At 37.4% G+C, this 26261-nt stretch overlaps 3 protein-coding genes across 5 annotated transcripts; all 3 read right to left on the bottom strand.

The window, feature by feature from the left end:
• Positions 1 to 43: 43 nt before the first annotated feature.
• On the bottom strand, positions 44 to 4548 carry LOC112453578. 3 transcript variants are annotated; one of them, XM_025014404.1, is made up of 6 exons: positions 4462 to 4484; positions 2786 to 2847; positions 2565 to 2702; positions 1839 to 2021; positions 1422 to 1535; positions 44 to 1121 (listed from the first exon to the last, which is right to left on the bottom strand). In XM_025014404.1, exons 3-6 carry the CDS (start codon positions 2676 to 2678, stop codon positions 1047 to 1049), a joined length of 486 nt encoding a protein of 161 aa, XP_024870172.1. In that variant the 5' UTR covers positions 2679 to 2702; positions 2786 to 2847; positions 4462 to 4484; the 3' UTR covers positions 44 to 1046. The 3 variants fall into 3 exon arrangements, with proteins under 3 accessions (XP_024870172.1, XP_024870173.1, XP_024870171.1); XM_025014405.1 differs by lacking the exon at positions 4462 to 4484 and adding an exon at positions 3056 to 3284; XM_025014403.1 differs by lacking the exon at positions 2786 to 2847 and having other exon boundaries at positions 4462 to 4548.
• A 1657-nt stretch (positions 4549 to 6205) lies between these two features.
• On the bottom strand, positions 6206 to 26054 carry LOC112453569. The gene is made up of 4 exons (XM_025014376.1): positions 25390 to 26054; positions 7134 to 7301; positions 6914 to 7024; positions 6206 to 6834 (listed from the first exon to the last, which is right to left on the bottom strand). The coding sequence occupies exons 1-4, from the start codon at positions 25561 to 25563 to the stop codon at positions 6751 to 6753; spliced, it is 537 nt and encodes a 178-aa protein (XP_024870144.1). The 5' UTR covers positions 25564 to 26054; the 3' UTR covers positions 6206 to 6750.
• Positions 7625 to 11251, bottom strand: LOC112453568 (WD repeat-containing protein 63-like). The gene has a single exon (XM_025014375.1). It carries the CDS (start codon positions 11033 to 11035, stop codon positions 8000 to 8002), a length of 3036 nt encoding a protein of 1011 aa, XP_024870143.1. The 5' UTR covers positions 11036 to 11251; the 3' UTR covers positions 7625 to 7999.
• Positions 26055 to 26261: the final 207 nt, after the last annotated feature.

The raw sequence follows: 26261 nt of genomic DNA, 5'->3' as shown, positions 1-26261 counted from the left end.
TAAGATAGAGTGAGTGGAAAAAGAAATGTGCAATCTATAAAGATAATGTGTGTGTGTGTGTGTTTATTCATCATTGGATTCAGGTATATGTACCGAAGCGATATGGCATGTCGTACAGTAGCAGATAAATTTTGTTAAATTTCCTTTAAAAAAGGAATCTAAAGATATCTCGTAAAAACATAAATAACTTTCTTACAAAAGCAACTAAATTTTATCTATATATCTTTCTTTCTTTTTAAACTGTCTTATAAATTCTCGTACAAAACTCTCGTTTAAAAATAATAACATTTTCTTTTAAATGCAATACAAATTTGATTAAAGATGTTAATTACACAATCATTCGAAACTCTGTGTAAATCTTGATAGAAATTTATATTTTTTCTTAGTTATTTATTTGAGAAGTATAAATATCATATACACATATAAAATAAATAGATTTATATTAAGTATAGATTCTGTAAGAGAATATTGATCGCAATCACACAATCGTAGTAATCCAATAATATAAACGTATGTAGCGCATATTAATACAAAATATCCAAGAGTACAAGAGTACAAGAGTAAAGTTCAGATGAGATTTGAGGTAACATGAAGATCGCGTATTTTTTTAATTTTTATGTTATAAAAAATTATAATTTTCCAACTTCATTTACAATAATTAGAACAGATAACATAAATAATATTTAGTGAATATTACAATCTCGCAATTTTGTCTGAGAACTAATAATCGTTGTATAAAAGTAAAAAATATGTGAATGCTATATAATTTTATAAAATATAACAAAAATATTCTTTGCCAACATAAAAGTATTCTACCTTTTTCGATACTCGCCAAGTATTGAATGTTATCCAACAGTCAAAATTCGTTGTACAATTTACACATTAATTTAATTAATTTAATTAATTAATTAATTTAATTAATTTAATTGTTGTAACAAATATTACGATTCCTAAAATATACATGCTTTACATGTAAAACATTTTGCCATGATTCGCATATGATGAATCTGTTTTCACTTTTGGTAACACTCGCATAATTCGAGCGTTTAGACCGCTCTGTAAGTACGAAGAGCGATGATTGTGCTGAAGAGATATAAGCCCGCGTTTACCAGACCGCAAATCTAGGCAAAAATTAAAGAATTATTTTTATAATAAAAGATTTGGTATAACTTAAATATACATTTATTAATTATAATGTGTATTTAAAGTGCCCAGATCTAATAAACCATTTTTTACGATTCTCATTCTCGTTAAGAAAAAATTTACCGGAAATCGCTAAAAATTATTTAAATTCTTTAGATAAAAGATGAATTCTTTAGACTTGTGGCATCTTGTAACACGATATATATAACTTGACTAATCTGAATTAAATATTATTGTACATTATAATTCCATTTTTACGAATGTAACATTGTACTTACGGATGCGCCTAATACCAGTTCATAGTTATAACGTCTATAGTTATTGATGTGCACCAAGAGTGTCAACGAGGCCGCAAGTAATAATCCAAATGCAATGGAATGATAAATGAGTTCCTAAAAATTCAAACAAACTACGTCAATCAATATAATATATTTACAATAAATTATTACTGAAACATCTTTTCTTAATTCTCACTTTCTAATATTATTTAAATAAATTTTAACACTTAAAAATAATATTTTCGCGACTTATAAACAACGTACAGATATCTATACTTATAGATAGTATGGATAGATAATATGGATTAAATAAATTATATTCAATTAATTACAGGTATATTTTAAATCATATGCGATATGAATATGTAATTACAATTTTATATATAATATACTTTTTTTTTTAATTTTCGTACTTACATGAATAGTTTTAGATATAATAGATGCAGTGGAAAAAGACGTCACGCAACTGAGGAGAAGGATGAAAGTGCCAATCATAAAAGTAGTCGTTATGAGAAGAAAGAAAAGCTCTGCTGTACTCCGATAAGCAGAATAGTGACCAAATTCGTGACCAACGATTCCTACGCAAACTATTCCCAGTGCCTGTTTGTAAAAACATGAAAATTTTTCAGATTAGAAAAATATAATCTTCTCATGTAAAAATTAACAAGGTATCGAAATAGAACATTTACTAGCACAATGTATGTAAAAATATCTGTTGCGGATACTATTATCGCAGCAAGTATATTCGATTGCAACGCCGCGGAAAACGGAAATACTGCTGATAATAAGAAATAAAATACTCTCTTAAGATTGCAAAGGTTTCAGAATATCTTCCATAAATTATGTGCTGCAAATTAACAGTAATATCACTTCCTTTATTCAAATATTTATTATAAGTAAAGAAAGAAATAAAGAAAAAAATAAAAATGGTAAAGTTCTTGTATTACTTATACTTGAAATTATTATCCTACATGTTTGTTAAAAAATCATCGTTACCGTCGATGACTTTTCTCATGACTGTTACATAATTAATTAAGAAAAATCAAGATCCATTTAAAAACACGTAAATGATAAATATTCAAACTGATCAAGGAATATAATAATTTGAGTAAAGAAATAATGCAATAATAATGAGATACATACCACCTGTAGCAACTTTAAAATACCGCTCCAAGTTTTCAGGTAGCCAGTGTTAACAACAATCGTCGACGAGCTGCTCGTCACTGTTTGTGTTCTAATCGTCACTGAATGGGACATCGCTGCCTCGTTCTAATGTTAATTCTGAAACCGAAGATGATTGTTCTCCGTTGCCTATCGTTATTTATATAAAATTCCATTCAATATGCGTAAGCGGGAACGTTTACTTGCGTCAAGTGGGACAGGGTCAAGATTTCGAGGTGCGACCTACATCGAGCGAGAATCCTCGCTGTTGCCCCATGAAAACAGAAGTATTTTTATTTCCCCACCAAAATTCGATATGTACCTACTTTCGAAAGTTATATATTATATATAAACATATTACGCTTTAATGATGTAATGTATAAGCATTTATAAGATCTAATTCGTAAAAAATAAGAAGACATTTTTTGAAAGTATTTTAATCTCAATAAATAAATCGACTCGATATCCCATACCTCAAAAGATTAACCGCATGAACACACAAAAACATTGTCATTGCGAAGCATCCTTCGTCCTAAACATCCTGACACACCCTTTAAGCTTGCCCGATCAATAAGTGCGTGGAGACCTTCGGATTTACTTTCTCTCATTGAAGAGAAGCCATGAGTACGATAACAGGGAAAGTATTTTAACTCTGAGTGCTAGCTTTCGCAATTTTTTTTTGTAAAATTCCGCTTTAACAAACTGAATTATATGTTAATAAAATTAACAGTAATACAATCTATTTTTCTTAAATAAATAATAAATAAATGTAACAATTAATTATTAAAAAATCTTTAGCAAACAGAATTGTAGTTTTTATTACATAAATAACATTATGTTACATTAAAATCAAAATTAACTTGTGATCGGAAACGTGTCTCTTTTCGTATACCTTTTAAAAAAATTACTCGTGCAATTCTTGAGTTTTAAAATATCTTCGAAAGATTTACTTGTGTATTTAAGAAAAAAAAAGAATTTTACAAGTTTGTACTAAAGATAAGACAAACGGTTTACCCTACGATACTGAGAATTATATTAAAATCAATGATGCAAAAATTTGACATCGCGGAAATTGAGAGGCACACCCGCGCTACGAACGAGTAAACGTTCGCTTGCGTAGTCATGGGTTATTTTTAAGTATCCAGAACGCACACACGTAAGACGTGAGTTAAAAATTTATCAAAGTCGTCGATTAACACTGAATCTGTCACCGTATCTGATAAATCCTTGCTTTCTCGTAAAAATTCCATGAGATATATATAGCGCCGATTATATTTTATCATAGTAATAACATTCTTCGTTCATATTTAGCAAATTAACAATTTATTCTCTAAATTATTTAATCTATTGCATCAAATAAATTTAAAACTAAATCGTGCTTCTTTAATCGTGCTCCACTAATGTTGCAGAATTGAGAAAAACTTTGAAGTATATGAAACCGACAGTGTATCTGCAATCTAATATGCAAATCGTGCATTAAGTAATTATAACCAATACGCTAGTTGCGCAAAATGTGCGAGTTCTTGGTGTTCTGTAATTAAAAGATACGAAATTGGATTCAACAAACGAGAATAAAAAGCTTTTTCAACTTCCTTAATAACGGTATGAGAAAATCTCATTGCGACGGTAAAATGCTGCGCAATATATTTGTGGAAGTTTAGGTTGTAATTATTATCGAATTATATTGTGATCTTCAAATATTGCGCGTTTATCTATCTCATAGAAAATTATTCAACTCATTAATCAAATACTTATTAAACGTGTGTGACCAAAACGGATAATTATTCGACGTGTAGCTAAATGAATAATTAACCATAATGCGTGCTTGATCAAGAATGACATAAGAAATCGCGCACGCGCGATAATTGCATTAACTAACCTGAAGAAAAGACGTTGTTACACATCGGCCGTCAGCGACTGACTGAAGACTTCCACCATGGACGTTGCGTGTTACGTTTTGAGCGCGGTACCAAGGATGACGTCACTGGTGATATCATACGTCCACACATTTTTAGACGATACGCGTCTCAACTATAATAATCGATGTAAATACATCGCGGTTCTCAAAGGGGTGTAACATAAATAAACATATCAAAAGTCTTTTCTTTTACAAAAAAAAAATAAAACTAAGTAATAAAACGAAAAATGTAAAAACGTGATAAAGTATATTATTCACAACGAATGTCAACGCGATACACCAATTTACGTGCACAATCCCGCTGTACATTTTTTTTGTGATTTGCATTCAAATCCATATGTAATATAAAAATCCACATGGAAATTATCTATAAGTATATAGGAATTAAATGAGTCGATAAGGATAAAACTTTTGGCAATAAAGGAACACCCATGCACTCAATGGTCTTTAAATTTATTTTATTTATGTATAGCATCCATAGCTTAAAAATAAATAAACTTCGAAAATTAAAAAAAAATATTTAAACGCAGAGATATATGTGTATATATATTATGTATATATCACCGCGCACGTAAGTCAATTACGATGCGCGGCAAGTGCTACATATAAACGAACATAACAATGTTGAGATAGACAATTTTTAGAAGGTAAATGCGTAAGTGTCGATGCGGCTTGAACTGGGAGATAACGAATGAACGGGAGAGACAAGTAAACAAATACACTGGATGATAATATAAGAAGAGTGGCAATCTTAATTGCCAGCGTAATGTCCACTTTTAGCTTCAGCTAATCGCGTCAGTGTTATCACGCGGCTTTACAGCATCATTATTGATCTGTATGTTGAGAGATGCGCAAAAAGGCATTTTTTTTTTAACATAAACTTCTGCATAGACATAATGAAAGAATATAACGAAAGAACGATCGATAAGTCGATGTAAGCTATATCCATAACCGATTCCATCGAGACAAGGGTCTCCCTTAACTCATATAAAGTATTATACAATTTACATGAGAATGGGAGAAAATGTAAAAAGAAATTACACTGTATCCGATCTAGAGAAAATATGTATATATAATATATATACCTATGTCATATCCATATATATTATGTATAAAGAAATATATATGTGTGTATATAAATAAGATCTCGCGAGTACGTAGGGGTACGGTTAGAAAATAACGTTTCACGCACTTATATCCGTTATATCAAAGTAGTTAATCCGTTGAGACATTCAGAAGTGAATTAACGTTTCTCATAATTATCGGCAAAGATCATCTAGACTTCGCTAAAATAGCTGTTGATTATAAAACCGTAAGCACCGAGTCTTTGACGACTGAATTGTACCGAAAGCCAATGATGGCCCTCCAAAAACTTACCGCACACTGATATATTAAGGTCTCTTAAAACTATTTATCTTGTCGTCTGCCGAAGGATCGAAGTGGTAATACAAACGAAATTACGCCAGTCTCGCATGCAATTTTGCAAAGATTACCTTAGCATCTAAGTGTAATATTGAATACAATAGAGACGCGACCTAAAATGTAAAATAATAAAGTTTCTCAGAAATTTGAGATAAACTAATAAAAATAAACAGATGACATGTGAAAAACTGAATGATAGATATTTTCGGCCATAAAATATAATTTAGCCTAGATTAATTATCTTTATCTTATATTAAAAATACATATTTATTTCTATATTAACAAAATCAGGTAAAATATATAATGTTCAAATATAATATCAAGATTACTGGAACTTTCACGTAAAAAAAATTGTTTTTGCGTTTAGAGAGTTTTAAAAATCAACGTTAATTTTATTTCTTGGATTATTTTTATGTTATAATTTTAGATATAATTACACGATCTCGCGTAGGCTTTGTGAACGTAACATTATTGTCTTCAGACAGATATCTCGAATGTAGCACTCCGTTCGCTCCTGCGACTTCGTCGACTCTTCTCGACGCGGCATCGATCTCCGCTCTAACGACGACGATCACGACAAGTAACTAATCTTAAGGCACGTAGGTACAGAGTCTTTTTTAAGCTACACACGATCTGAGGAGGATCACGCCGGACTAGTTTCAAGCCGTCCCTCCCAGCGCTGACTTTCCTGCCGAGCACGATCTTGGAGTCATGCCGAAATTTCCTTGGACGGACGCTGAGAAGTCGCGAATCTGGTCGCGGCAATTGTTGTTGTTGTTGTTACATGCTCTTCAGGTACCTGGCTTATCCTCTGCAGGCCGACAGTGCTCATTGCGTGTTAGTGCTCTTCCATTCAACGTATAGGAAATAAGCTCCGGCGGCGTATGCGATAGTATTGAAAATTCCAAATACCTGTAAGCAACGTCGATTACGTTTTAACAATATCGACAATTACTGTATTTAATTTTTTCAAGTGTTATTATAGCCTTACCCCAGCAGCGATATTCGCTGACGAAGTTCTGATGAATGCGCTCGAAGCCGATAACTGGACGATGAATGCGATCATGTAAAGCACAGCTTTTATAGACGTATTTAGAAGTTCCTAGAAAATAATTATTATTTTAATCAAACATATAGACGTATCTTAAAATCGCTTTTAATGATGGACATTCACACATTCGTGAAAATTTCTTCCGTGATTGTATACTTACAGTTAAGATCCAGTTGATGGGCACCTTAAGTACCTCCCGGAGGGACAGGAAGTATATGGCGCTCCATATAAGTGTGGATATGAAAGACATTACGGCGACAAACAGAAACCAATGAGTTGCACTTATGTACGCTGGAGATGCACACGCCATACATATTATGCCCAGGCCCTGGAAAATGATCAAACATCTTCGTTATCGTCATTGTCTGGCTAACTTAAAACGAGGAGCTTTAACAATCATAGAAACAGTTTTTCGTACAAGCTACAAAGATCAGTATTCGCACGCAGTTTGTGACATTTTTCCACACATTCGAATTTTGTTTAGTATGACGTTTAAAAGATTTTACTGTACGATCACTTATAGCTTCAACTTGTCTCAACGAGAATAAAGTATTTGATACAAGAAAAGTTGGGAAAAATTAAAATTTATTTTACATTTATACATTTGTTTATATATCAAGAAAGTATTTGTATACAAAAATAAAACGCTCATGTGTGTTATTGTAGCTGATTGTGAGTCGATTTTAATTATTGCAGAATTAGAGGAACTTATTAATTTTATTTTGTACAGAATAATTTATTCCGCCTTATTTAATAGATTTCTCTCGCATATATATTAACGCTTATTATTTTTTAATGTTTTATTCTATTCTGCATATAATGTCATTCTTTAAAAATTCATAATTTCAATATTTATGCGCATTGCAATTATATATAATTTATTGCTCGAAAGAATTTTCTGAACATTTGTTGACCTATCTTATCTTATCAACTTACGTTTACAATCCAAATCATTATCAGGCAAAATTGAAACGGCAACCGTTCTTCTTATAAGAACGCCTTTCAGAAAAGCCTTTGCATTTGCATTTACAAATTCTTCCTGCTTTCCTTTCCCTTTTTCATAAAAGTATTCCAATCAAATTTTGGGACATATGGCTTTTCCGCTATTACCTTTCGCGCTTCATCCCTGATTTTGTAAAATTCTTGCAGAAATACATCTATCATTTTATCATCCTTTATCGTCTCAGGTCTTTCTTCCGAGATCTCGTCTTTTTCTATAAGATCGTAATATTCAGGAAATTTGAGAGACACAAAGTTATCGAAATGCTTATCCTGAAGCACGGCTTCGTTCTTTGCTTTCATCATTTTTAAATTTCTCTCTTCAGCTAAACGGACCAATGGCAGTCTTTTTTCTTCCAGTTCACGCGACAGAAATTTCTTCTTCTCTAAAAGGACCTTCTTCATTCTCTTTTGCTGGCGCAGTTTCCATAGAGTATCTTTAGATTTCGGCACTCTGCGTGCTACTTCTTCAGCCTCCAACCTCAATCGTTCTTCATGATCTCTATGAAGTTTCAGCCTTGTCGCTTCAAGTTTTAATCTATGTTCCTCGTCTTCTCTCGCTTGCCTTCTAGCGATAACTGTCGCGTCATTTTGAAGAAAGTCTTTCTGCCACGAAGAAAACATCTTCTTTCTTCTCACCTCTCGCCATATGTATTCTTCAAACCAGTCCATCCTTTCGAGTATATCGTCCTCGAATTCCGTTGGTTCCTCAAAAATACGAAAAGCACTGTTGCAATCGCCGGCGCCGATCAGCTTAGAACCGTGTTTACGCGACTCTTGAAGCGATAAGAAGGTTATCGGTTTTCTGGAAATAGTCTGTGTGAGAACCGGCTCGTTTGCCCTCCTCTTGATATCCCAAACCTCCAGATCGCCCAAACTATTACCCATCAGGAAAGTTCCCGGCCGATTTCCCCAGCAACACGCGGTGTACGCGCAATCGGACTTTCGAAGGAACAGAGGAAGGTCTAGGTAATCGTCCTTCCAAATGGCGAAGACGCGGCCACCCATCGTCAGGAGAACGTCCGAAAGGTGCGGCGATCGCAGAATCGCTACAACGGGACCATCGTGCGCGGACGTGCATTTAAGAAGTTTGCACTCCTCTAAACCGGATGTTTCCACGTCGAACACCTGGCCCTCCCAGGTGCAACAAGCAAAATGTCCCTGCGCCGTGCCGATCCACAATCTCCTCGTGCAGTCGACATCCGTGGAATCTAATTCGTTACGACGCCTGTCGCCTTCTTGAAAAGCGTTGACCGACGGAAGACACAGGTGAAGAGGTGTAAAAGACGGGTTGTCGGAAGGCCGAACGTTCAAGCGATAGGTTGGCCGAAAAATACCGTTAAGATCTTCGCGATCGCACGGCTTTAGCTGAGAGGTAACGGAGTATCTAAGAAGATCCCAAATGGCGACGATACCGTCCTCGGAAATCGTCAGAAACTGACAGCTCGAGCTAGTGGACAGTTTCGTCAGTTTCCCAGATGGCTCTATTCTGTAATTATCGGGAAGCCATTGCACTCGGCGAATCGGCAGCTCGTGCGAATGATCCCGTTCGGACACCGCGGATGCAGAAGTAATAGAAACGGTATCCTGAGACCAAAAGTCAAGGTTAATGTCCTCTGCAACATCTCGATCTTCTATTTGCCCGTGAATATTCCAGACGACCACTTGGCCGGACGCAGAACCGCCGATTACAAAGTCGCTGTTCATCGGGCAGAAGGAGACGCAGTAGATTTCCTGATGGCACCACAGTGACAACCGAGGCCGAAGAGAATCGGCGAGGGACCACAGCAATACCGTCGGCTCCGGTCTCGACGACGCAACGCCACGTTCGACGATCAAAGATCGGCCGGTCTCGCGCGACGGTGCGGCAACGTAAGAGACGGCCACGTACCCGACGAGGCCCGGGTGCCAGGAAGCGTCGGAGATGACCTTGCCTGCCGTGAAGCGTAGGTCGACGAGGGAGAGGCGTTCTGCGCAAGTGATCTCATCTCGCGGCCGGGTTATTTCGAACTCTCGCTGCGCAAGCGTCTCGATGTCGTCTACGTGCACGTTCACGACCGTATTGTAACACACGGCCTCGATCATTTCCCGGGCGCGATCTTCCAAGAAGAGCTCCAAGGCGCTCTTCTCCGCGGGCTTCTGTTCCGCGTCAATTTCTGACACCTCTTTCGATCCTTCGGTCTTTTTCTCTTCGGACTCTTTTTCGGATTTCTCCTCGGCCGACTCTTTCTCCTCCGGCTCCTTCTCCTCTCCCTCCGATTCGGCGTTATCAGCTTGCAACTGCAGGGCGTCCTCGTAGAGATATTGGGTCCAAGCGTTCTTGGGATAACCGGGATAAGTTTGAACTTCGATTTCCCGCGGCTCGAAGTGCGTCTGAATCATCTTGGAGACACATTTTCTCTCGATATTTTCAAATTTCTCGCACGGAATTAATTCCACATAACTATCCCAAGATCTTTCTGAAGATCCGTCGCAAAGCTTTCGATTTAAACGTAAAGACTTAATTGGAAGACACACTTCCACTTCAAAGAACTCTCTCGTGCTTCTGACCAAGCCCTCATCAAGTTCCGCCTCGCTTCCGAAGGATTTCCAAGATCCGCCGGTCTTTCTAATCTTTCGCATGACTTCGTTCCGGATTTCCTTGCTAATATTGGCGTTCCTCTTTGTTATCGCTAATCTCGCATCCTCCGTCAAGCAGATCACGAAATCGGGAGCAATTAACTCGGTGGACGAATAACCCACGAGAAAAGTATCACCGCCGTAAGTCTGGATCCTATCTCGGTACGGCTCCAGCGACGAGCCCGCGACGTTGGCGAGCCTCAAAACCGCTTCTCGCGACACATACGCCCAAGGATATTCCAGGAACACGTGCTCGCCGACCGAGCAACCCAGTTCTCGCTGAATCTCGGGATCGAGGCTCACATGCTCCACATTCTCGATATTTTCGTCGTGCAGCGTCCAACTCGATCGGTACTTAACCCCTTTCCACGACGTCATTCTCGTGGCTCGTAACGCGCAACAGCCGCTCCGAGAGTAAATCCAACCGTGAACAGTTCTGGGCATCGATCAAACAACGACCATTCCTCGAATACGGTTTCCAGGAAACCCTCTTTGAAACCGTATAACGAGAGACTTTACGCGATTTCCCGGAGATTACGGGAAATTTCTTGGAACTATATAGACGCGTTTCTTTACTTTTCTTCTTCATGATTTTTTCATATAAGTACATGACGTAAATCGCATCATATTGCTGCAACGTTAACGTTACTTTATGTCACAATATCGATACAGTTTCTCATTTACCGCAGCGTCGTCTTTGAGACGACTTTACGCCTCGAAAAGTATGCAATCTCTTATTAATACGGCCCGTTACGGACGGCAGCCGTTACTTCCATTTATTATAGCTCCGAGTCGTAAGCACCTTAGCCATACAGCACTTTACTTTTAAGTTCTCAGCGGCAATAATGCGGCACGCTTATAGACGGTGTGATCAATGTTGACCTTTTGCAAGCGACTGGCTTAAGCGGCTGCCGTGTCACTAAATATACACGGGTGACTAGAAAACATACTAAAGCGAAGAACGCATTTACACGTAATGTGCGTTTCTGCACGCCGTATAACGGCGGCAGCAATTCGTGAGTCTCGTTAGACGTTGAACTTCGCTCGGTCAAAAGAGAAAATCTAAGACGAAGCTATGTAAATATTGCAGAAATTATGACTCTATGATTTATTTGACACGCCAACTTTTTAATGAACCGCTTTAATAAAAGTTTAATCGCATGGCACAGCTCTTTTTCAACACTGATCCGACTTGAGATTCTTAAGACTTCGACATAAAAATCTAAAAAACAAGTTTTATTTATTTAAAAAATTTTGAGAAAACTATTTGGCTTTATATCAAAGTTATTAATTCCAATATATCGAAACAGCACACACTTATTATTTTTTCCCCGGTACTTGTAATTAAAACCAATAGCATTGGTCTGTTGCACTCTTCTAATGAGATAATAATATAAGAATATAAGATGAAATGTAAAAGTATATATAAATTACCAAATTCCAAGATAATAAAAATATAATTAAAAAAGTAATACATTATAAACACAGTTATCGCATAGTTTAACTCACGATTCATTAATTCCGTACTACAGCTTAAATAGACTCAATTAGGCTGTACTTCGCGTGCCTCGTTATAATCATTAAGTACGTTAAATATGTGATGCATGACGTAATGGTGCGGTACGCTGATAATACTCGGCAAATGTACGAACCATTTACAAACAATCCATCATGTTCATCTAAAATTTTTTTGTGATGTCAAAAGGGATGAACAAACATGCAATTCATTGTATAAAACGATTGTAAAGCAATTTTCAACTGTAAAAAGTACTCTAAACTATTCGAAGTTCCTTTATTTTGACTTTGTTTTTTCATGTTGTAAGACGAGATTGTCGTAATTATGATACAAAAATATCGAAAATTGATTTACAACCATGTTTTTACATTATATGATTACAACTTGTTTTTACACTATGATCTTTTTAGGTATCGGTTGTTATTTTCGCGCAAATGTCAACATCGTTAAAAAAAAAAAACAGCGACTCCACGAGGTCTTCGATTAATTTCTAAAAATAGCAATGCGTATTGAAGGATATTTTCCTCGACTATCATCATCGGCCGATGTGTGATCACATTATATCGGACGTTATACACATATTCGAGTCGCTCTATGAGCACCAAGTGTGGGGGTCACTAGAGTTTCTCTAATAAGGCACGTTGAAGCTATTTAGCTGCATGATTCACGCGTGAAGATATATCCGCAGTGACCATATCTGCGTAGTTGCATGATGATCATGAAACGCGATCTGCAGTAATGTATAGGTATTGTTTTCAAATGTTATCTTATGCAACGGATACTGCAATGCATCTAAACCAAGATCCAAACTATAAAATTTCATACCGCGATATCCTTCTAAAGTATTTAAGATTACTATGTAGTATTTTAAGATTACTTTACATATGTAAACTGTCCGTTCCTATCGTTGTAACAATCACGAGGCAAAACCGATGAACTCGGAGAGGAAAGGAAATTGCATTCATTCTACATGCCCACAATGGCATGTCTGTTACGATGCCAAGAAAGACGCGTATGTTTTCATGAGAATGTTTTCATGAGGATCTGCTCGGTTACGCGGAACGAGCGAAATTACACCAATATGCGAAGCCGGCATAGAGATAACGCCCCGCCGTCGACGAGAAATCTCAGTGACCCACATCCGCCGGTCGTATGCAGTTACTAAACGGCCACCGGTTACAACCTACGTATTACGACGGACACGTCCATCCGTTACCGTCATCATTGACTAATTAATTCAAATAGCACATGACTGTACGAGGAAGAAAGATGTTACGTGCTTCGTAAGATCATGCAATTTACTTCGAAACACTTCATTAATAAAAAATTTATAATTTAGATCTTATCTTCATTTTGTCTTTTCCTTTTCTTTAAAGGGATCACTTCATATTAAATAAATAATTTCTGTTAACGAACACAAAGTGGTCTTATTAATTGAAATTTAATATTACATACGGTACAATGGATTATTCATTGAATTTGAAATGAAAATGTTAGAGGAATATAAACACGAATTTATCTGTGAATGCAAGAAGATATATATGCTGACCTCCATATGTTGAAAGTAGGAATATAGAGTGTTATTGAGACTTTACGCGCTTAAAACAATTTACGTACCAACAAAAAAGTACTGATAAAAATGAATATAAAAAAAGAAACGAAATATAAAAAAACGTATTTCTTTTGGCAATTAAATTTGCTCTTTACATAAATTACGAAAATGTTCTTCGTCCTTATTAAATGTCATATTTATTACTTTTAAGTAATATTTGGTAAATTTAAAAAGTTCTACACAAAGATATTTAAATATATAAACATAATTCGTAATAAATAAATATCACATGTTAAATATAAAAATAAAAGATTTAGCTCTTACTAGAGGCTGCTGCAATAATGAGCGAGAATCGTACTCACAATCAGCCGTAACGATTGCTAGCTGTACACGCATTTGATTCGTCATCTTTTGCGGCCGTTTGCTCATTATAATTGTAGAATGGAATAATAGTCAACAATTGCTAACGCGAGCGTGTATATACAGCAATTCGTAGCAAACAAATCTGATGGATGTATCAAAACGATTGTAAAGAAAGAGAGAGAGAGACATTCACACTTTAAATGTTACGCGTAAAAATAAAGTACATCATTAAATATATTATAGAAAAAAATTAGCACAAATCTGCGTACTTTTGGAAATTCTAATGATATTATTAAAAAACGCGAAGAAAGGAAACGGTGAGAAAGAAAGAAATTTTTGTAATAGAAAGGAAATATTAAATCTAATGAATTCATTTACACTTATGGTAAGAAATATATCTTTTTATTTTTTTCTATTTTTTATATTATCTAGATTTCTATCTTGATCAGATTAATAGTGCATCAAATTTTATCGTTGGTGATTTATTTGTGATTGAATAATACTTTAAAAATTATATGAGACAAAAATAGTAATTTTTTATAGAACTGACTTTTATAGAAAATTACAAATTTTTCATGTATTTAAGTAAAAAATTTAAGAATCCGGTTTAAAATGGATCTATACGTATATATAAAACTCGTAAGTGAAAAAATAAGTAAGAATAAGAAAAATTCTATGTTCAGTTCAGTCCTTGATCTCGATATTCTTGATATCGTTCTGTTATCAATATTTGAATTTATTGAATGAGTAACAAAGATAAGACATAACATTTTTCAAGATCATAAGAGCCTAAAAAGTTTATCGCCAGCTCATTCAACGCACGTACTTATGAATCAATATTTCCATGTACATTGCACCTTATTGTTATATATTTCTACGTTTCGTCGTGAAAGCTGATTCACGCGCCGATTAACCCTAATGAATCATCAAAAAATTTTGCTTTGAAAAATCTGCGAAGAAAATCTGAACCTGGTCACGGTGTTATTGCTACGGGGCGATAAAGCGACGCGATATTGTCGATTTCGTAAACGACGTTACAACCTTTTGCTTCTAGAAATAGGCGCCGGAAGTTGCGAGCTGTAAAAATCACATTCACGATCGAAACGAATGTTTTCCACGCGTGCATGTACGTTGGCGGACGGCCAACAAGCAGTTTTATCAACGAAATTCTCGAAACTCTCATATATTCCCAATCTGACATGAAACAAGTGATAACACACAACAGGTGGATGAATCACAACATCAATCCTCGACTTTAAATTTTGTTGAACATCGCTTTTAAAATTTGCTAGGAGGTGCACAAAACTGCAGCGGTCTACTGCCTAATAGGAATATAATAGGCCAGAAACCATTGAAAATCATCGAAAAAAATAGCGTAGGAATCTGCTTAGAATTTCTAAACCACGTGCCTCCGGCGAGCATTCCTGACGTTCGACGATTGCAAATAAAACCATCAGGCTGAAGAATGCGCGGGCCATACGCCGTCAGGTGCGTGTCCGATTACGTATGTGCGAAATGCGAAGTTTGCGTCTCGCGCCACCGTCGGTCACCCTCTCCCGTTTCCCCATGCAGAATCCTAGCTTTCATCTTTCTCTTTTCGTCTCGAGCAGCGCGTGTACCGCGAGGCGCGCCCTGTCCTTGTGCACAAGCCGTGCCGCGCGCGCAATTACCGCGCGGTGCATAACTTACGCCGATATACGCGCGCGAGCTGGCCTGCCTACTCGCCGGCAATTGGACATAATGGTACGAGGGTATTCCCCCCTTTCCCCCGCCTCCTCGTAACAATGCGACAGCGATTGCATAATCCGCGGCAAGGGGGCTTTCGTTCGACGTGGGCGATCGGAATTCGCGATATTCTCGAGCGATCGGTCTCTGCCCGTGAGAGAAGCTGAAGACCGCGTGCGCATACGCGTCTGTCCTCAAAGTGCGATCAAGAAGAATGACCTCCTAGAGAAATGAGCCGCTTCCTCCGTCAGGAAATTACTGACGCTCAAAATAAAACTCTACAAATAGACTCGCGTAATTTGAGGCTCGATATATTTATCTTACTATAATTATAGTTTTCAATAAATACCGCAAGAAACGTTTAACAAAATCTTGTTAAAATGGCCTCTAATAAAAAGTATTTTTTGGTAGATTAACAATCGTATATATTTCAGTTGTATCGTACAAGCTGCTGGCACCTAATTAAAGCTTATCAACTAGATTTACACCTCATTGTCAGCTGGCTTTGATCTTGATGCTCATTTAATTGTCGAATGCGAGAGCGGCACGCAAACTTTCGAATATAAGTAACAAAGTATCACAGCACGCTAAATAGCAGCACTTACGACGTGCGAGAGTCACGAGAGCATATTGTTGGAGTCATTAACCGTTAGTCTTGTAAAATAACATTTTATTATATGTATTGCGCGAGCGTGAAAGTAACGGGCTTTGTAAAGGATCAACTCGTGACTTTGTTATTCTTCGCCTCGATCTACAAATAGCCATGAAACAGATCATTCTGTCGAGATAACGGACGGTCAGGGGATCGTTTTTAAATTACGCAACATCATTAGCATCTTCGTTAGTCCAAAACATCATCCGCGCGTTGAAACTCGCGCAACAACACTTTTCACACGACGGACAGCTTCCCACCGCTAATGAGGGTCGATTATCCGCGCGAGAGTAACGTACGAGCGTTACCCTGACCGAAATTAACCCTTCAAGTGGGTCGGCACATTACATATACGTATATAGTATCGTGCGAAAGTGTTTTAATCGGAGAGAGAGAAAAAAATAGGTAGGAGCAATTGCAGCCTCAGCTGGATGACGCGAGTTCTACGTTTGGCAGTGTTCGTCGTAAACCGTACGAAAAGTATCTTCTCTCGCGTCTTCGCGAATTTCTGCAATTTTAGAATGTTAAACGTATAATCAATGTAATTATCAATTGATGTAAATATACGAAGGACGTATATATTGCGATGTAATTTTCGTGTATTTAGCATCTGAAAAATGTGTGATATTATAAGTACAAAATAGTTGATGACATCGAGACAAGAAATTCGAAATTTAATTGCGAGTGCATTTCTTTCGTCGATAAAATCGATCCGACCGCAGGTTTCCGCAACAACCGGATGGACCCGAAACTGCTTCCCGGTTACAACAGGAAAAGGGGCGTGTTTACAGTTTACCGAACCATTACATTCGAGTTACGATTCATCGCATCAATACTTTCGACGATTTAACACGACTTTCCGTCGCTGAATCATTTAAACTGTTTTATCGAAATTTATCTATGCTGATTTCTCGAAACAGTGATTAATAAGATAAAGATTCACGATAATTCGCTTATCTAGAATCACACTTTCTAATGTGAAACTCACGTAATCCTTGTTGCTGTTTTACGATAAAAAGAACGATCTGTCCATAAAGACAATGGAGCCAGAGAAATATTAGGTTGTATTCCGTTGCAATAAATACAGAATGACGGTTCTATTAAAAGAGTGCAATAATTTTTGCGCGAGAATTTCTTTTCTTCTTTCCCGATATGAATTTTTCAACACGACTCTATATTACGTACGCAAGCAAGAAGAGGTGAGGCCGGAAATGATAAGACCGGACGTGAAGCGAGTTTCTTTCTGCAAATGCAATTCTATATATACCGCGTAACGTAATTCTCTAGGTCATAATGGAAAGGAAGAGACGTTGAAAATATGAAGACACAACGTGACGCGTTAAGAAATCAGTTGAGAAACACGTGGAGGATTAAATAAGAAATTATTAATGGTATAACTTGCGACACCAGCGCATTATCTTCGTTTCACTTTTGCCAATATATTTTGTTTATGTTAAACAAAGATGATATTGCGTTCAACGACGGATTTTTAAGCTTGTTTTTATTTAATTTAAGCTAACGTGCTGTAAAATTATTGCAGTTTGATATTTTAGACATGAATATCTCTTATTTTTGGCAAAGAAACGTCTTTGAAATATTATATGAAGAATAGTCTAAGGAGCTTAAAGAAAAATTTAAAAAGAATTATCGTACGAGAAGGTTGGAATTATCGAACGTACGATCCATTAATTACAATTGCTGACGTTTATCGCTACGGAAAAGTTCATATTCATCTTCGTCATTATGTGCATAACCTGCACGCTGCATTTCCACTTACACACACAGATATGCAAATAAATATGACGTATTTGGATTATCATCCATATCTATTACGCGGCATTCGCATTACGCCGAGAAGATTACTATATATCAATTCTCCTTCACTCTGCACGCAATTCCATGACGGTCTCAGGTAATAATTGTTATAGTCCAAGGATTCGGTGACCTAATTTGCGTGTGTGAGTGACCGCTTGTAACAACTACGTAAGCTGTTCGGCCATGAGGCAACTGAACTTAATGAAGATATTAATCCACCGATGATTGGCGAAGCAATCATCCAACAAAATTGTACATATATCGTACGTTATGAATGGAAATAATAGAGATACAATTGGCAGGAAATATATCCAAATAAGAAATCTAACATTTAAAAGTGAAAAAATAAAAAACATTTTTTAAAATACACAAAATATAATATAAAGTCTGCGAATAATATAGACTTTTCGCGTGCGATATATATACGGATTTTTATAAACTTTATTTTCTTTCGTTCTTGAGAATTTATGTCTCGAGCACTAGTCACATCTAGCAAAAACGCACGTGTTCCAGGTAATCTGAATACTAATGGAGTACCAATGTCAAGGATAAGCGCCATTTACACCGTGATGAGTCCGAGCACACGGCTACGTCTCCTCCTACGATATTGTACAACCGCGATCTCACTTTCCATAATAGGCGAGCTTCTATGAATGGATTGTGCAACGTGCAGTAAGAATGGATAACTTTATGAGCATCCTCGATATAAATTTTATTTTAAAAAACGAAGAGAGTTGAGAAGCTGCGTTACTCAAACGAATTATCAAAGTGTCTTATATCTTCTTAAGTGTTTGAAGATGAAACACTTAGAAGAAACCGATGCAACTTGATGTAGAAACGTAACATAAGTCATATCTCATTTCGACTGCTATTTCTGTGCAACATATACGCGCGGTTCTAGAATAGTTATTAGCTGTAAGCGTGTATGGTGCCGGAGAAAGATTAGACCAACTTAAAACCGACAGTTGGAGACAGGCCTAATAAGCGGTAACGATCTCTTCATTGCTTTTACATTGCAACACGTATGCGGTTAAGTAACGTTCTCGAATGAAGTTGCCAATCACCGCGGGGGAAACGAGCGGCTGTACCGCAGGTAAAATTCGCCCGTTAATCAGCTTGTTAATTATTTCTCGCGCGCGCGCGCCGATATCGCGAACGTATCTCCGCTCTTCCGGACTGTTCCCGATGGCTATCCGGGCCATCGGCGACTCCACCTCGATCGAAGGTGACGTGGCCGGCGCGGCGCGGCGCGACGCGACACGCGGGCGTCCGGTAGCGACGGGTTTGTCGTCAAACTCGCGGCGAAACGACCGAGCTAAAGGACACGCTGAATCCTTAATGAGACGTCCCGATACCGTTGCCGCGGCCTCGGCACGACGCAACGCGCCGCCATCGCGACGGATGGCAGCCCGAGTATGTGGGACGCTCCGTATGGTGCCGGGTCGTCCGGGATGAACATGTATGGTCATCGCGCGCGCGTTCTCTGGTCTAGGCGAGGTGCGTCGTAGCGCCGAATCCACCGAGGTTTTCGTTTCGATCGCACGCACGTACGTACGCACGCACGCCCAATCTGCGGCGATGGCGAAAACCGGTTCCTCCGGTGATCGTGTCCTCTCCTCGGGACGCACGAATTCGGGATTATATAGGAATGTCATAGGAATGCCGGGCTCTACCGCGGCCCCGATCGCGCGACATCACGCCTGACTCTTCCGCGATTGCTTCATTCTCCGCGCGATTTTCGGAAGGACTATCGTATCACGTTTACGAAATCACGTCGTTTCTCTCCGTTAATTGTACATATTGTTGTAAAATACTTTCCAGATTCGACGCGATTTTCAAAAATATAAAAAAAAAGAGATCGTCAGAAAAGGGGAGATTTAAGAAGAGGCTTAAAAGGTCTTGAAAGAATTTTCTATGTAACTTCAAATCTCAAAATTTTCTTACTTTTTTGTACATATTCTACTATCTTGACTTCCAATCATAATTATTAAATTTTCCCTGCGTATAAACAGAAAATGGATAAATTTTCTTTAGAAATAGCAGCATGATGTAAACTGCAATAAGAACATTAAATGTCTCGAGAGGTCAAGACGAAGGATATCCAGTTTTTATCGGACAGTAATTCGATCGGACGATGTGAGGCGATAAAGGTCATCTGCACGAGTGTGCATTTAAACTGTTTAATTTCAATCATGATTGTTGAATTTTTCCTGCGTAAACAGAAACCTGATAGATTTTCTCTCTTGAGGTAAGCTGCGATATATCGTAAGGACGTTAAATGTCTTGAGAAATAAAGAAGAAGGATATATATATATACAATTTTTATTGGCCAGTAATTCGATCGGATGCGGCGATAAAGACCATCCCGCGTCCAGTTAATTCTTTTACATTCGCGCGATGAAAGATCGGGATGGAGATATGAGAAATCAAATTTTCCTGCGAATATATATATATATATATCGTCGAATTGCCCGGAGGCTGCTTCATCTCGCGATATCTGGGTGACAAGCCGCTCGTAAACCCGACTCGTATAGCTATATTTGGAACTATCGTCAGCGTGGCCGTAATTTCCACATCATTGATATTCATTCTTAATCCCCGCATGCAATTTGCAATTGTTCTGGAGTACAATGCATTTGCTAAATGAGCCCAGATAGCCATGCTTAATATATTTCACAATCCCTTCATAGGTGCGTGATTTTCGTGCCGTCAGTTGCGACCGCGACGCGCTATTCGATCCGGTAGTAAGTATCAGCAACATGATAAGTCAATAAAGTAATTATGTCAAGTACTACTGGATTAAATTAAAGAACACTAATCGACGGACCATATTGTGCCAAGTTTTCATATTACGCATCAAAACCCACGCACGCGATGCGCAATTAATTACCCGACCATGTAATTCTCTGGTAACTCTCGTAGGTCCGGTGTAAGTAATAATTAAAGCGATTAACGATATACTGCAGCATGAAATAACGGTATAATCGTGCTTATTTAGCAAAATAGAAGCAAAAAAGAGAAACTAACATGTACTGTCCGTATATAAAGAGCGGGATCAGGGTGAGAAAAATTTGAAGGAAAATACGAAAAATGATGAAGATCGACATTCCGCATTCTTGATATTTACATGATCCGGTTATTCTCGTTGACAACTTACTACCGCATAAAACAGGATGCGAGGAGATTCAATAACGCCTAACTTTAGGCGGTAAATAAAAATCTACACGAGATCCCACATCCTAAGGCCAATTAATGCGATATTAATTAATTACAAAGTAATATTAATTAATACAATAAAGTTCTCTATACGGGGACAATTTCGTAAACGTAAATAGCATGTAGTATCAATGTCGCTAAGGAATGAAACCTTACAACGCTATTACGGAATTCCTCTCCCAACGGCGAGACTTTACATAACTTTCGCAACGCATGTATATATATGTATATAAAATTCATTATTGCTTCTTTCATTGTTCCGACCGCAAGTGTTGCCGGTTGTATAGCCACGTACACTATTATCAGAACTATTTCGCATCAGATCAATATACATTCCTTCCTTCGCGTCTATCGACCGTAAATAAGAAACGGCCTTGTAAGTACGTAATGCCAGGTGAAATATAACGTAGTCGAAAAACGTGCCTAAAAATCAAACCAAAGAAATACTCGCCGACTCTGATCTTGCCTAACGGTACCAGAGATAAGACGATATATCGGTATACCGGTGATAAGAAGCCGTATTTGCATAAAAACACGTAAATGTTCGTGTTATATGTATATTATACGTGTGATATAAATCGCGTACATTTCGGTCACATTACACTAACAACAAGGTCCCTTTTTACATACCAAGCTATCCTCTTTAATTCGAACTAAACAGTAAAAAGAATTTCTTAAATAATTTTTTGTCGAAGACAAGCTACTTTTTTCACAGTCTATTAAGCAATTTAAATATTTGTTTTTTCTTCTTTATACCTAATGACAGTTCATATAATAAAAATATTTGGAGAACTAACTTATTTTTAAAAGTCGATCACACCTTGTTCGAAGTCGGGTAAACCAACTAGCGATAATATTGCGACCAGAAGCCATCTTTTCCGTCTGGCGAGGGTAGGGTACTTTGTTAACCGCTCCGTAAGAAGATTACCGTTACGCGGTTATGCCACTGCAGGTTCAACGTCACGGTGCAAAATGCCCGGTCAACGCCATGACGATGCGTGTGCACGCAATGCGTGTTTCCAGATTGATTGGAAAATCACTGTCGAATCTCAGTTTATTTTTATTTTCACTTCCACTTTACCATTCCTGGTATTCTCAATAAGTGCAATATAAACTTAGGAAAAAGAGTTTAGTTAACCGTAATAAATAATAATTTAGTTAACCGTAATAAATAATAATTTTTTACATGCTTTAAAATGTGAGATTTCTGCATATTAATTGTATGCACTTGTGCGATGCAGTAATATTATGTTGCGTGATATATTAATTTTGAAAATAACACATTCTAAGTTTCTTTATTATATTCTTTACGAACAATGCAAAACGATCGATTTTATATATTTGTGCAAAAATAGTATTTGTATCTTGCGTCTGTCCTTCGGAGGTTTAGAATGAGTAAAAGTTGGAAGCTATAATCTCGTAAATTTTGACACGAAAGAGAATACTGGGAAATATATTTTAATAATAATAATGCTCGGAAGATGCGAATTTTATGAAGCCAATGGCGAGCGTTTCAGAGAGCCAAGGTTTTCAGTCGAAAATTGTCTTCCGTGTTTCGTAAGGCTTCACATCTCGAAGTTGCGGGAGATACACTCAGAAATCACATGGAAAATCAACACGGTCCAACAAGCAGCGTACAATTGTAAATTAATAAAAAGAGAGGGACACACTATACACTTATATATATATACGTATACTTTTTTTCGAAGAAATAATCAAGCAACAATTTGTAGACGAAAAATACTGGCTTAATCTAAAAGTTATAAGTATAGAAATTCAGTGTTTACGCTTTGGACAGAAAGAGAACTATTTTCTGAGTATCTTTTTTAATTCCTCCAAACCGGAGTTTCACCCGACAGTAAATATTTTCAGTGCTCGTCGCGATCGAAGACAAACGTTCGGATCGAGGCCGCCGAGAAAGTTTAATTTCCTTCTAGAAAGCATCAATCTCAACCGAATGAACCGAGGAAGTTGTTTCTAATTCTGTTGTCACAAAGACCTAGAGCGTAAAGTGCTTAAAAGTCACGACGTTTCTCCCCGCATACTTTCCGTACGTTCGTACGATAAATAGACGACGTACGAATGGTCCTTGGCATATTTCTGAGCAATTGGAATGACGCTTAAATGCAACCGGCATTATTTAAGTCCTGGAAACGAGTGAAAGCATCGTTAACCTTCTCTGGTACCAGACATCAATCACAACGTTAAACAAATTAAAATCATAAGTAACTCTTAATAACTCATGCGCGAATAATTGAAGGGTACTGATTAATTGAAATAACTGTGAGCGTGTAATTAATCTGCAGATTTTCCTTCGATATATTAAACAACCAACAATAATTTTATGTTCTAATTTCACTTGACTTTTTTGTTTTATAAAATTCCTTTTAGCGAAGAATTCAATGTACGCAAAGTAGGAGATTTTATAGAATCTTCTTCAAAATGTCGGAGAAATATATGAAAAATATTTAATAATACCCAGACAAGGATAAAAATGTGGGATTTAATATTGAAAAGTCGAAAACCGAAGAAATTATGGCAGAAAGTCGCTTTTCCACATGACTTTTCGTATAATAACTAGCTATGCTGGAATTTTGTATTATTGCCACACCAAAGTGTGGAATCGCGACTTACAAGACGTGTAGCGTTACGTAACGTTTTCCGTCTACATGCAACGCCTCTAAGAATTTGTCTGCATACAAATGATCGAGAATTATTTCTGAAATTTTTTTCCTCGTTCACGCTTGATTTTAGTGAGCCATGGAGCGGCTAACAGCCTGCTGCCAAGAAAGTAAATCTCGAAAAGAGAAATACATGTGAAATTTTTGCGGTGATCTTATTTTTCAATTCTTGGCGATTCTCCAAAATGGAACAATAGTTACAATGAAAGAGAGAAAATCCGCGTAACGAAAAGGGGGAACTTGAAGCTAATCTTGAATCTCTCGAGCTCATTTAATAATGAAATACGCCGCACTGCCAATTGGCAACATTAAGACAGTACAATACCTACAGGTGTCCGCGTGATCATCAAAGTAGATAAAAGAATAAGCATCTTTCATTATGTCATAGTTTGTGTAATTCTCGTATATAAAAGAAAATGTATAATGCACCTATTTGTCAAATTGTCAGTTCTGGCTCTTTAACTTGTAGTGCTACTTTACCAGAAATTGTTACATGGTGTTATAAAAATATCGACTGACTCTAAAGTTTCTATTAATAGATATTACGCGATAAGTACAAGTATATCGAGCTAAATCCAAGCTGGAAATAGAGAATCTATACTTCAGAAATCAAGAATTCAGAGATAATTAGAAAATGATTGACATGATCGATAATACATCATAAGATTAAAGTTGATTACAGGTTTTCATTATTACTCTAAAGAATATAAATCGTTGGAGCGTGATATCTCTCTTTGTAAGATCTTAAAAATTGCTGATCTGCTGATTTTCATATATTCCAAAGGTCCATCACGAGTTTATTTCACCGATAAATAAAGATCTACTTAATTGAGTAAAAATCAACTTTTGACGCTTTTATAAGTTTATTTTCGAATTTAAATAATTCTATTCAACGCAATGTAAAATAGCATTGCACAATTCCTAAAGCAATGTCTTAAAATAGCAAATTGCAAGAGTTATCGTCAAACAAATGTCGCAACGCGTTATTATCTTCCAGTTACTATATAGACTAAAAAACTACGACTCAGTTTTCTCTTTACATATTGTACGACCTGCGTTATCCTCGTGGAAAAACGATTCAGTGGCCGAAGCCAACTTGGTGTTCTTTCGCGGCGACTTTATTGGACGACACTCGAATTTGCTATCTCGTAGCGTAAAATTAGTATCAAAACTAGACGCATGCCAGTTCATCGCCGCGCTTAGCGCGAGGAGAGCGTCCAGCGATTCCCGTATCTCGCGTTACACACGAATAAGAAAAGGAAAAAGTGAGCCGCTTACCAGCTGTACCAGCTTGAGGATACCGGGTATGGTCTTGAAGTAAGACACGTTCAGCCGGACGCCGGCCAGCGGATTCGGCTGGCCCGGCTCCGTCTTCACCGTCGGCACCTGCCGCGGATTGTTGCTGGCGTTATTGCTGGAACCGTCCATCGTCACCACGGTCTCCGACATCATGTTACGCCGATCCGCACGCTCCGGGTTCACCACACGCGCTCGCGTACACGCTCGTACCTCGTACCTCAGCTCACTCGTCCCGTCCCGTCCCGGAGTGAAAGGCGACGGGGAGTAAACACCCGGGGGAGCAAAATGGAGAACCGAGCCGAACCGGTACCGCGGGAGAGAACCGATCGCGGGACACCTGTTGTGTGTGTTCACCACGGCCCGCGCGCACGGAGGCCTTTACCACTGCGCACTACCTACGGTATTAACAGCGGAGCCGCTATTCTCCCACTGTCGCTGCCACGCTACGGCCGCTGCTCACAGTGCCGGATCAATCGACGAGATATGGTAAATTCGTGTTGAATTTATCGGATCTCGTTTCCCGTAAATTTCATCATAGTTTAGAATGGGACGGATTCTCATTAACATTTGAGATAAGCAAAGCGAGTGGGAACAGCATTGTTTCGATCTTTACAAGAAATTGAAGATAAAGAGATTTAAATAAAAGATCTTTAAAAAGGAGATCTTTAAATCTCTTATTCTATAAATAAAATAACGTGTTACAATTTTATGTTATGTAATAAAGTTTAAAGAATAAATTCTTTCTCTTTTTTCTTTTCTACAAAAATGTAATGTATCTTTTAATTAAAAAAACGATATCGATCTGTAATATATATATACATTTAAAATATCATGTAATCTATAAAAAGGAG

The sequence above is a fragment of the Temnothorax curvispinosus genome, unplaced genomic scaffold (assembly GCF_003070985.1).
Source record: "Temnothorax curvispinosus isolate PA1 unplaced genomic scaffold, ASM307098v1 QBEX01004528.1, whole genome shotgun sequence".
Taxonomy (NCBI): domain Eukaryota; kingdom Metazoa; phylum Arthropoda; class Insecta; order Hymenoptera; family Formicidae; genus Temnothorax; species Temnothorax curvispinosus.
This window is presented reverse-complemented; position numbering and strand designations above follow the sequence as displayed.